Here is a 12,887-nt window from a genome sequence, read left to right as displayed (position 1 = left end):
ACTGGAATGGACTTACCCACTTGCTGTCAGAGATGGAAAAGATAATACCTACATCGAGCCACTTTATGACTTCCTTTCTTACCATTTCCTTCATAACTGGATTCAAACGGAGTTGGTGTTCCACACTCGGTTTGTGCCCATCCTCCATGAGAATTTTATGCATACAAAACGCTGGGCTAATACCATGAATTTCAGCCATGGTCGATCCAATCGCCCACTTGTACTTTCTACGCATACAAAGTAGCTTTTCTTCCTGCAAAATAGATTACTCAAAAGATAAAACAACATGTAAAGTTTCAACAGCACCCAAATAATCATAATGAAGATGAGCAGTGGGTCATTGGAGGAGATTTCGATGTTTGCAGATTTGAAAGTGAGAGGTACAATTGTATTGGAAGGTCTAGGGCTATGAAGTCTTTCACCGATATTATACAAGATCTGGAAATCATAAATTTACCACTCCAAGGGGATCAATACACTTGGTTCTGAGAGGAAGAATCTTTGCAAGCTTCCAGAATTAATAGGTTTTTAATATCTACCGGATGGAATGACAATTTCAAAGCAATCAAGCAATTATCCCTCCCAAGAGTTGTCTCTGATCATAGACCTTTGCTATTGGAATGTGGTGATTGGGGAGCTAACCCTTCCTATTTCAAGTTAGAAAATATGTGGCATGAAGTAGATGGTTTCATTGATAAAATCAAAGGATTGTGGCAAAGTTATACAATTGGGGGCAGTCCAGACTTCATTTTAATGCAAACATTGAGAAGATTGAAGAAGGACATTCAGATTGGAACAGGGAAACCTTTGGCCAATTGGAAGCACAAATTGCTTGAAGACCTAGCCTTACTGAAGCAAGTAACTGAGAATAGAATAACGGCTTGGGTAGAAAAAGAGAAATCTTTGCAACTGAAACTGAATATACAACAAATGGCAAAGGTTGAAGATATATCATGGAGACAAAAATCAAGATGCATGTGGCTCAAAGAAGGAGATAGAAATACCAAGTTCTTTCAAAAAATGAAAAATTCTTATAGAAGGAACAACTCCATAGATAAGTTGTTAATTGGGGAAGAAATCAGTGAAGACAAAGATGGAATCGAAGCAAAAATCCTAAGGTTTTATCAAGATCTGTACACTGAAAATGAGCAATGGAGGCCAAGTACTCACTTTCAAAACCTGGCTAGCATAACAGTAACTCAGAAAGTATGGTTAGAGAGAATATTTGAAGAAGAAGATTGTATTGGCAGCAATTAATTCATGTGCAGCAGATAAAATCCCTAGCCTGGATGGCTACATAATGGCATTATTTCAAAGAGCATGGGAGTTCATCAAAGCAGACATTATGGGAGCTCTGAATTACTTTCATCAGCATTGCTACATGGTCAGGTCTAGTAATGCTTCATTTATTGCATTGATCCCTAAAAAGAAAGGTGCAATATAACTTAGAGACTTCAGGCCTATAAGTCTTATTGAAGCGTTTACAAGATATTGGCCAAACTTCTAGCTGAAAGATTGAAGACAGTCATGGGGAGTTTAGTATCAGGAGAGCAAAAAGCATTCCTAAAGAACAGACAAATCGTAGATGCATCATAGTAGCAAATGAGTTGCTAGATAGGAGGTTAAAGAGTAGAATTACTGGCATTTTATGCAAGCTCGATGTAGAGAAAGCTTTTGACAAAGTTAACTGGTCTTATTTACTAGAAATGCTGAAGGATATGGGTTTTGGTGACAAATTGATCAAATGGATTAGATCCAGTCTCACTACAGTTAAATACTTTATCTTAGTGAACATGACTCCAGTTGGATTTTTCTCTCCACAGAAGGGGATAAGACAACGAGATCCACTCTCTCATTTTCTTTTCATCTTAGCCATAGAAGGATTAAGTAAAATATTAGACAAAGCCAAGCAAATGCAGTGGATTGAAGGATTTAGGGTGGGCAGCAGTGTAGCTAACTCAGTCACAATATCACACTTGCTTTATGCTGATGACACATTAATTTTCTGTGGGGCAGACAAAATGCAGGTGTAATATCTAAACCTGACACTGCTCCTCTTTGAGGCTATCTCAGAGATGCACATAAATATGCTGAAGAGTATGATTTACCCTGTTAATTTTGTAGAAAATTTGGAAGAATTGGCTGATATCATGGGCTGTTACATTGGCTCCTTTCCAACAGCATACTTAGGTCTTCCGCTAGGAGCTAAGTACAAAGTTGCTGAAGTTTGAAGTGGAGTTATTGAGAAGGTGGAGAAAAGGCTGGCTACATGACAAATGCAATATTTGTCTATGGGTGGAAGACTGATACTAATTAATAGTGTTTTGAATAGTCTCCCAACATACATTATGTCACTCTTCCCTATGCCAATTAAGATACAAATGAAACTAGATAAGATAAGGAGATCATTCTTGTGGGAAGGCAACTTTGAAGGGCACAAATTTCATCTGGTGAAGTGGTCCAACGTAATCATGCCAAAGAATCAAGGTAGGTTGGGCATCAGAGATTTAGATAAACACAATAAAAGTCTACTTATGAAGTGGTGGTGGAGGTATGGTCAGAGAACTACATGCTTATGGAAGTAGGTAGTTAATGCTAAATATGGTAAACAAGATCACTGGAGAACCAAGCAGAGTAGAGCACCACATGGAGTCGGTCCTTGGACGCATATCAACAACCTGAAAAAATAAATTCTTTCAAGAGGTGTCCTTCAAGATTGGGAATGGCAATACTATAAAATTTTGGAAGGACAAATGGCTTCATAATGTACCCCTCAAAACATCCCACTTTAGCCTTTACCAAATAGTTAGTGAACCTGACTCCACAATAGCACAGAACAGAGTAGGAAACATATGGGACATTCACTTCAGGAGGAACATACAGGACTGGGAACTTGGTGAACTCTTCGACCTGTATAGTATATTGGAGGGCTTCACAACAGATCCATATGTACCAGACAACCTCAGATGGGGCAACTCTAGCAAAAGCATATATTCAGTGTAGGCAGGATATAACAAACTGTGTTCAGCTAATGAAGTGATTGAGCATTAGCCTTGGAAGCTGATATGAAAATCAAAACTCCCTGCAAAAGTATTGTGTTTGCTTGGACAACTATTAAAGATGCTATTTTGACCCAAGATAATCTATGCAGAAGGGACTTTCAGATGGTGAATAGATGCTACATGTGCCAACAAAGCTCAGAATCAATAAATCATTCTTTCTTACATTGCCCAGGGGCAACAAATATATGGCAATTGTTCCTATCAGTTTTTGGAATTAGCTGGGCAACTCCACAGAACATAAAGGTAGCAGTGAAAAGTTAGAACTCTTGGAAAGTTGACAGGGCCATCAAGAAGATCTGGCAAATGATCCCAACATACATCTTTTGGTATATATGGACAGAGAGAAATAACAGATGTTTTGATGGCATTTCAAATCCCAATTGCACCCTGAAATCTAAGTGTTTGATGAATCTGTTCGGTTGGAGTAATCTAGCCCTTGTAAATGATGTAATTTCCATGTTAGATTTTATTAGCTCTCTCACTATTGCTTAAAAGCCAATTTTTTTCTTTTGGTTTTGGTTTTGCTCTAAGCTCTGACCTAGATTTTTTGTATTAGGAGCAAACAGAACTTCTTTCTTGTACTCTTTGCATCTTCTTGATGCCTTTAATGCAACATCTTACTTCATAAAATTTTAAAAAAATATACTTGATATTGAATTTAATAAGCTCATATCTAGAATTTATTCCTTGTATTCATTATATATTTTATATTTCTTTTATTATGAAATGTTAATAAGTTTATGTGCCACTAAGCTTTATGCTTAGCGATAGTTTGTTACTATCGTAGGTGATGTGTCGGGAGATGCTTGAGAATATCATTTGAAGTAGACTCTTTGGAAGCTTAGATGAAGATCACACTTGCATAAGTATATGTATTCTTTTTGTAGACATTTGGGGACTTGTACATGATCCATATGATGCACTTAGATATGCACTCTTGAATGACTATTGGGTCATGGTGCTATTATTTTGGTAACTTAATCTTGGTAAATGATTTGACTTTTTTGGGGGTGTTTATGCCCAAGTCTTATAATTTATTAAATCTAGTACTTGAATTGAACGAGGGAGAATTTTTTGAAAGACTTAACTAGCTTGTATTTGATTGAGAGTTGGATTTTATGCTTAGTATGAGCCTTGAATGGTGTATGAAAAAAGATATTTTTTTACTAAGTATTTGGTAAATTAAGTATTGATTTAACTTAAATAGATGTTGCTATTTTCTTATCCATTTTTATATAGTTGTATCTTGAAATTTTAAAGAGATTTTTATGAGATTTGTTTAAGTTGAGATGTTGTATGTAGAAGTTTATTCATGGGCATATTTTCGTTTTTTTCTTTTTGCTAGTTTATTTTGTTAAAAGAATGTTTAAATTTATAAGTATTATATTAGTGTTTTTAAGTGACAACCTCCTAGGGTGTTGCTACAAGTTTTGGTATAAGAGCCTAGGTTTGTGATTCTAGGATATTTGTTGTGATCGTACCTAGTATTTATTGTTATTTCTTTTCTTAAAAATAACTCGGAGATTATAAATTTTTGCATACTTTTTTTAATGTAATTTGTTGTATTCATTGTGCATATGCATCATGTACATGTCCCTAATACAGTGTGATCTTGTCTTTTATAGGAATTTTAATATGGCCTCCTCTTCGAATAGAGCTATTGAATCCGTTGATGAAAGTCAGACCCATTATAATGCTCCACCTCACCTTCAGGGAGGATATAAGGAATCTTTTCCTAACCTAAACCATCCTCGTGTTAGTGAATCTGAAGTGGGAAATAATTCTAGAGAAATGAGTCATAGTACTCCTATTATGACTCTTCCATTTCAGTAGATGGCTGAGTTCTTTCGTCACTTGGCAAGGACAATATCAAAACCTAATGAAATGAATTTTGAGAAGATGTGAAAAATAGGTGGAGTTGAATTTGAAGGCACTACTGATCCCACGGTAGCTGAACAATGGCTCGAGAAAATGGAGAGGGTCTTTGAACAACTAGAGTGTACTAATGCTGCCAAATTTAAGTATACTATATCTCTTTTACAAAAAGATGCCTATGATTGGTGGGTAAGTATGCCAAAAGCAAAACCTCCAGTGCTTACTTGGGATGACTTTGTGAAAGTATTTCGTTCGAAATATGCCCCCCTGTCTATTGTGATGCTAAGAAAAAGGAGTTTCTAAATTTAAGACAAGGGAGTATGTCTATTGCAGAGTATCAACAAATATTTCTCAGGCTTTCTCGCTATGCTGGAGGTATTATTGATGATGAAAGAGACAAGTGCAGAAGATTTGAATAAGGTTTGAATGGTTCCATCCGAAAATTTATGGCAATCTTGCAACTGGAGGATTTTTCCAAGCTAGTTTCAGTTGCTCTTAATTGGGAAGGAATTGACAAGGAAGAAGCTAGTAGGAGAGAAAGCAAGTTTAGGAAGGGTAATTCGGATTATGGTAGTCCATCCAAGAAGGGAAAGTTTGACTATTACAAGACTGAAAGTGCACGGAAGTCATCATATCATAAGCAGAATAAGCCAAATTTCTCTACTGCTAGTACTCCAAGTTATGGCCAAGGTAAAACTTATATACCTATTTGTGCACAGAGCGGGAAGAATCACTATGGTGCTTGTTTTAATTGTGGAAGCCTAGATCATAAAGTGAAGGATTGTCCTAATCCTAATCCTCTTTCTTCTATACATACAGAAGGCTCAGTTCAAAAGCCTGTCACTACTCATTCTCAAGCTAATAGAGGTGCAATACTTAGAAATATGCAACCATTAGGTTCGAGTGGAGCTAATCAGTCTAGTGGGTCAAGAGCTACTGCATGAGTCTATGATATGAGACAGAAGAATGACCAAGATGGCCCATACGTAGTTGTTGGTAAATTTCACTTATTTGGCATATTTGTTGTTGTATTATTTGATCCTGGATCTTCACACTCTTATGTTTACTCATCACTTGCATTTTCTGATACTGTTAAATCTGTGAGACTTGACTTTGATGTGCTTGTCACGAGTCCATTAGGTCATCAGGTTGTTGTTAACAGGATTTATCGAGATTGTCCATTCATGATTCAAAATCTAGTCTTCCCTACAAACTTGCTTGTAATGTCCTTCCAAGACTATGATGTTATTATTGATATGGATTGGCTCCATAGACACCATGCATTGGTTGATTGTAGGTTGAAGCAAGTGACTTTTAGAACTCCTGCATATTCACACATAGTAGTTCAAGGAGAAAGATCATTGACATCTAATATATTTTTGCGGTCTTGGCAAGGAAGATGATTCGTCAAGGTTGTGATGCCTATCTTGCTCATATAGTCGATACACGATTGAGGAGTCCAAGTCTTAAGGACATACCAACCGTGTGCGACTTTCCTTATGTATTTCCTGATGATTTTCCTGGGTTGCCTCCAGAAAGGGAGATTGAATTTCCTATAGAGCTTGTTCCTGGAACTACTCATATATCTATCGCTTCTTATAGAATGGCTCCAGCTGAATTTAAAGAGTTGAAGGCTCAATTGCAAGAACTTCTTGAGAAAGGTTTTATCCGTCCCAGTATTTCGCCTTGGGGAGCTCATGTTTTATTTGTGAAAAAGAAATATGGCACTCTTAGGCTTTGCATTGATTATCGACAACTGAACAAGGTAACAATCAAGAACAGATACCCACTGCCAAGAATTGACGACTTGTTTGACCAACTGAAGGGTGCCAGCTTGTTCTCAAAAATTAACTTGAGGTCTGGATATTATCAATTGCGAGTGAGGGAGTAAGATTTTCCTAAAATTGCTTTTAGGACCAGGTATGGCCATTATAAATTTTTGGTAATTCCATTTGGTTTGACAGCTGCTCCTGCTGCATTTATGGATCTAATGAACTGTGTATTCAAGCCTTACCTTGATCAATTTGCGGTGGTCTTTCCTGATGACATTTTAGTCTATTCCAAGAATAGAGAAGATCATGTTAAGCATCTCTGGATTGTCATGCAAATTCTGAAGGAGAGGCAACTCTACGCAAAGCTTTCCAAATGTGAATTTTGGCTGAGTGAAGTGGTTGTTTTGGGGCATATTGTATCAGCTGAAGGTGTGGAGGTTGATCCTAGTAAGATTCAAGCTATTATTGATTGAAAACCCCTTAGCAGGATACTATAGGAGGTTCGTGAAGGGCTTCTCTATTATAGCTTCTCCTTTGACCAAACTTTTGGAAAAAGACGCCAAGTTTGTGTGGGATGAAAAGTGTCAAGAGAGCTTTGAAAAGCTCAAATCCTTGTTGACATAAGCTCCAATACTTTCTTTTCCAGCTGAAGGTAAAGATTATGTGTTATACAGTGATACATCTCACCATGGATTGGGTTGTGTTTTGATGCAAGAAAGGAAAGTAATTTCTGATGCCTCTCAAAAGTTAAAATCGCATGAGTTGAATTATCCCACTCACGATCTTGAACTTGCTGCCATTGTTTTTGCCTTAAAAGTCTAGAGGCATTACTTGTACGGGGAGAAGTGTCATATATTTACTGATCACAGGAGTTTGAAATACTTGGGTATGCAAAAAGAGTTAAACTTGGGACAACATAGATGGCTTGAACTCATCAAAGATTATGATTGCACGATTGATTATCATCCTGGTAAAGCCAATATGGTTGCAGATGAGTTGAGTCGCAATTCTCTTGCAAGTTTAACTCTAAGTCCTTTGCCTTTGCTTCTTGAATTAAGAGCCATAAATGCTTGTCTTTCATTTGATTCTAATGGTTCTATAATTGCTAATTTGCAAGTCAAGCCAGTCTTACTTGAGCAGGTCCGAGAATCGCAGAAGTTAGATGAGAAGCTTGTGAAACGGGTTGAAGGCGTCCAAAGTGGAAGAGAATCAGATTTTACATTGAAGGAAGATGGTACCTTATTTTATAAAAATAGGTTGTATGTTCCTAATGATGATGAATTGAGGAAGAATATCTTGATTGAAGCACATAGTTCACCTTATGCAATGCATCCTGGAGGTACTAAAATGTACCGGACCATCAAGGAGAACTACTGGTGGAGTGGTATGAAGAAAGACATTGCAGAGTTCATTTCTAAATGCTTGGTTGGTCAACAAATAAAAGCTGAACATCAAGTCCAAGCTGGTCTACTGCAATCCTTGTCAGTACCTGAGTGGAAATGGGAAAGGATAACGATGGACTTTGTTTCTGGACTTCCACGCACTCAAAGGAATCATGATGCAATTTGGGTCATTATAGATAGACTAACTAAGAGTGCTCATTTCTTGGCAATCAGAATGGACTACTCACTAGAACGTTTGGCAAAATTATACATTAATGATATTGTGAGGCTACATGGAATCCCTGCTTCTATTGTGTCTGATAGAGACCCAAGGTTTATATCCAGATTTTGGTCTAGCTTACAAGAAGCTTTGGGTTCCAGGTTGAATTTTAGTACTGCTTTTGCATCCACATACAAATGGCCAGTCTGAGAGGGTAATACAAGTCTCGAAAGATATGCTTCGAGCATGTATTATTGAATTTGAGGGTTGTTGGGAAAAATACTTGGCCTTGATAGAATTTGCTTATAATAATAGCTACCAGACAAGTATAGGTATGCCTCCTTATGAAGCTTTATATGGGAGAAAATGTAGAACTTCTCTATATTGGAGTGAAGTTGGTGAAAGAAAATTGGTTGGTTCTGAGATTGTACAACAAACTGAAGATAAGGTAAAAATTATCAAAGATCGTTTGAAAATTGCTTCAGACAGACAAAAGTCCTATGATGATCGTAAAAGACGTGAAATTGAGCATCAAGTGGATGATAAGGTATTTTTGAAGGTTTCTCCATAGAAGAAGATTATGAGATTTGGCTAGAAAGGGAAACTTAGTCCTCGATTCATTGGACCTTATGAAGTACTTGAGAGAATTGGTCCAGTTGCATGTAAACTAGCTTTACCACCTGAATTAGGCAAGATTCATAATGTCTTCCATATTTCTATGCTTAGAAGATATCACTCTGATCTGTCTCATGTTCTTCATATTGAGTCCATTGAAGTTAATCCTGACTTAACATGTGAAGAAGAACCTATTCAAATCTTGGCTCATGAATTTAAAGATCTTAGGAACAAGAGAATCCCCTTAGTGAAAGTCCTTTGGAGAAATCATTCTGGCAAGGAAGCTACCTGGGAGCGAGAGGAGGATATGCGACTGCAATATCCGCATTTATTTCAAGACTAGTATCAGATAAATTTTGGAACAATTTTATTTAAGGGAGAGAAGGTTGTAACACTCTGAATTTTATAAATAAATTATGTGTATTTAAGTGATCTTGTTTTTATTGCTAATGTTTTATCACTTTTCTTAAATTTAATTTTTCTACCTTATTTAAAAAAAGGTATAAAAAAGACTTATTATATCCTATTATTCAACATATTTTGGTGAAATTTGTAAGTTTGTTGTTAGAGAATTTGAAAGTAAGAGATTTAATTCCGTTTTTGAACTGGACAACAGTTAGTATTTTGAGCGTAACTTTTTCTCTAAAACTTAGATTGTAGTGCTTCAAAATTCTGTAGAAAGATAAGAGATAGATCTATAATTATTATGAGACCAAATTGGTCACTTCTTCTGTCTACCATGTCAATAGGAGCCGAAACACAGGGAAGAGTTGCTGCCAGATTTTTATTAAAATAATTGTGACCCATTTAGTCCCCCATTTTGATATTCATCATGATTTGGTTTAAATATTTTTAAATTTCAGATCTTAAGTGAATGTTGATTACGTATTTAAGGTACAAGAGACATACGTTCAAGCTAACGAGCACACCTTAGGAAAATCGCTTTTTTCTTGGCTTAGAAGATCTTAAATCCCTTGATGTCGTTTGAGCTTTAGAAACACTAAAGCTCCAAGGTTTGCACATAAACTTGAGTGTTCCTTTTAATTTAATTTATTGAAATATTGTAAGTGGTTAAGGTTTGGTGAAATTTCACCTTACTTTAAATTTGTTATCATATTGACTGGTTCCTACTTTACTAGTTTACTTGCTTTGTTGCTTGAGAAAGAATATCTTGAGGCATTTTGATTTATTAGTGGTCATTGAGGGTATAATTTTGAAATTGAGTTAGGAATATTATTTACTCGAAAAATGGATGACAATTGAATTTATAAGCAGTTCTAAGGATACGTGGTATAATTCGGTACAAATTAAAAAAATATATAAATGAATATCAAAATAAAATGTAAAAGAAATGAATGCAAACCGAAAGAATTAATTAGCCTAAGCCTTCAAGTTTTATCACCCTCAAACTGAATGAAGAGTAACTGATAGAAGAACAAATTGACTAAATATCAAAATGAGAAAAAAGATAGTATATTGCTTTATGTTCTATGAATCTCAATGAATCTCTGCCTTACAAATAATCAGACCCCTTTTATATAGTAGGGAAGTCATATTCTTAATATAATTTCTAAATACAGTAAGGAATCCCATGATAGATTAATTAATTGGCCTCTCTTTGATATGCGTCGGGATTTCCGCTGAGATTCTCGCCCAATTACGGATATTTCGGTTTTCTATTTTTTGGCTCGATAAGCTCTCCTCAACTTTGGCCGATCTCGATCTTGATCGGTCTCTAACTTGCTCGATCTCGATCGTGATCGGTCTCGATCTTGATCGGCCTCTGGATCACGAGCTCGGCAACCTAACTTCGCATTATGGCTCGATTCTGCACGAGGCTGAACCTTGGTCTATCATGTTTCAATCTCGATTAGTCATACGAAGGGCAAACTCGGTTTTGACCGTATACAAATATGTTAAAAATCATATGGGTGTCATGTGAAGTATTTTTGAAAGACATTTTAACTCGCCCACATATACGGATTGCTTGAGCATCATTGTATTCTTGTTGGGATTTTGTCCCTCTTGTGATAGTAACTTTGTCACTTATATTGGCATGTCTTTTGTTTGGATTTTGACCCATCTTGACTTTGGATTCACATTCCATTTTAATCATGGACTCTGTCCATTTTGAGTATGGATGGGAAAGCCACTTTCAATATGGCTCTTGATTCTCTTGATAATTGGGTGACGACCCTACTTGATCTAGGACTCCGGTCTTTCTTGTTACTTGATTATGCTTTGATGTAATTGCATGACGCTTGTATTGGGCGAATCAACTAATCGATGGACTTTTGAAAATCTTATTGACATTTGAGATTTTGAATAATGGTATCTTGAACCATTTTATGATTTGATATTTAGCCCTCTTGAGATGATTATACCTTCATAAAGTACTTGATGTTGATTTTACTAAGCTCATATCTAGAATTTATTCCTTGTATTCATTACATAGTTTACCTTTCTTTTATTATGAAATGTTAATAAGTTTATGTGTCACTAAGCTTTATGCTTAGCGATAGTTTGTTACTATCGTAGGTGATGTGCCGGGATATGCTTGAGGATATCATTTGAAGTAGGCTCTTTGGAAGCTTAGATGAAGATCACACTTGCATAAGCATATGTATTCTTTTTGTAGACTTTTGGGGACTTGTACATGATCCATATGATGCACTTAATTATGCACTCTTGAATGATTATTGGGTCATGACACTATTATTTTTGTAACTTAATCTTGGTGAATTATTTGACTTTTTTGGGGGTGTTTATGCCCAAGTCTTATAATTTATTAAATCTAGTACTTGAATTGAACTTGGGAGATTTATTTTTGAAGACTTAAGTAGCTTGTATTTGATTGAGAGTTGGATTTTATGCTTAGTTTGAACCTTGAATGGTATATGAAAAAAGATATTCTTCTACTAAGTATTTGGTAAATTTTAAAGTATTGATTTAACTTAAATAGATGTTGCTATTTTCTTATCCTTTTTTTTTTTTATATATAGTTGTATCTTAAAATTTTAAAGAGATTTTTATGAGATTTTTTTTAAGGGGAGATGTCGTATGTTAAAGTTTATTCATGGGCATATTTTTATTTTTATTTTTATTTTTGCTTTTTGCTAGTTTATTTTATTAAAAGAATGTTTAAATTTATAAGTAGTACATTCATGTTTATAAGTGGCATCTCCTAGGGGTTGCTACATTTTTTCTTTTCTTTTTTTGAATTTCAGTTCGTTATAGACTTGAAATTCTAGTTTCCGGTAGAATATCTTGGAGTCATGGTAATAGTTGGAACCTATTTAAATCGAGAGTGATTGTGATTATGATTGGATAATCTGTCTAGTATCTACTATTTTGCTTATTGACTCCACTTTCATTGTCTATTTGATTTAGCCGATAAATCTACCGATAAGCACCTGATAATCGCTAACCCGATATCGATCATCCCGATATCTTATCGGTTAATTATCGGATTATTACATTTACAAGCCGATAACCGATAAGCCGAACCATTAAATATAAATATTCGCCTGATCCGTCCGATAAACAGTTCTAGCGGAGAGCAGTTATATTTTTATTTTGTTTTATATGTTTGGGAAGTTTTTAATAATTATTCGATGGATCAAATCGTATGTTTTATAATTTTAGGATTGGTTTCAAATTAACACTAACCATAAAAGGGATATAAATTTTTATGAATTAAAACTTGAGATTGAAATCCCGAAAAAAACTTGAAAATGAGTGTTGCAGTGAGATGCCCCTAGAGGCAAAATGCAAATCCGCTTTTTGCTGACTTAGAGAAGCAAGTAGAATTCCTTTTATAGATATTGGAACATGTTGCTTGCACTCACTATGCTAAAAATAAGATTTGTACTTTTAGTTACTTAAATGCTGATAAATTTTGATACTTGTGAGTGGCGATAGTGAAATAGCATATTTTATTTTCAACCATTGAAATACATAC

The 12,887-nt window shown here is 35.5% G+C and overlaps 3 protein-coding genes across 3 annotated transcripts; all 3 read left to right on the top strand.

The window, feature by feature from the left end:
- The first annotated feature begins 319 nt into the window (after positions 1-319).
- Positions 320-1,257, top strand: LOC138897586 (uncharacterized). Its single transcript, XM_070183572.1, has 2 exons — positions 320-380; positions 563-1,257. Exons 1-2 carry the CDS (start codon positions 320-322, stop codon positions 1,255-1,257), a joined length of 756 nt encoding a protein of 251 aa, XP_070039673.1.
- A 4,633-nt stretch (positions 1,258-5,890) lies between these two features.
- On the top strand, positions 5,891-6,340 carry LOC138897585 (uncharacterized). The gene has a single exon (XM_070183571.1). It carries the CDS (start codon positions 5,891-5,893, stop codon positions 6,338-6,340), a length of 450 nt encoding a protein of 149 aa, XP_070039672.1.
- Positions 6,341-8,645: 2,305 nt separating this feature from the next.
- LOC138897584 (uncharacterized) lies at positions 8,646-9,269 on the top strand. The gene is made up of 2 exons (XM_070183570.1): positions 8,646-8,858; positions 8,907-9,269. The coding sequence occupies exons 1-2, from the start codon at positions 8,646-8,648 to the stop codon at positions 9,267-9,269; spliced, it is 576 nt and encodes a 191-aa protein (XP_070039671.1).
- The last annotated feature ends 3,618 nt before the right edge of the window (positions 9,270-12,887 follow it).

This window comes from Nicotiana tomentosiformis, chromosome 8 (assembly GCF_000390325.3).
Source record: "Nicotiana tomentosiformis chromosome 8, ASM39032v3, whole genome shotgun sequence".
In the NCBI taxonomy this organism is placed as follows: domain Eukaryota; kingdom Viridiplantae; phylum Streptophyta; class Magnoliopsida; order Solanales; family Solanaceae; genus Nicotiana; species Nicotiana tomentosiformis.
Note: the sequence above shows the minus strand (reverse complement) of the source record. Positions and strands in the feature narration are given on the sequence as shown.

Excerpts from the sequence above, each read along its gene's own strand:
- LOC138897586 (XM_070183572.1), top strand. The coding sequence starts at position 320 with ATGAAGATGAGCAGTGGGTCATTGGAGGAGATTTCGATGTTTGCAGAT. Across the intron at positions 381-562 it reads TGCAGATTTGAAAGTGAGAG|CAATCAAGCAATTATCCCTC; the intron begins GTACAATTGTAT and ends ACAATTTCAAAG.
- LOC138897585 (XM_070183571.1), top strand. The coding sequence starts at position 5,891 with ATGAGACAGAAGAATGACCAAGATGGCCCATACGTAGTTGTTGGTAAA.
- LOC138897584 (XM_070183570.1), top strand. The coding sequence starts at position 8,646 with ATGCCTCCTTATGAAGCTTTATATGGGAGAAAATGTAGAACTTCTCTA. Across the intron at positions 8,859-8,906 it reads AGCATCAAGTGGATGATAAG|AAAGGGAAACTTAGTCCTCG; the intron begins GTATTTTTGAAG and ends AGATTTGGCTAG.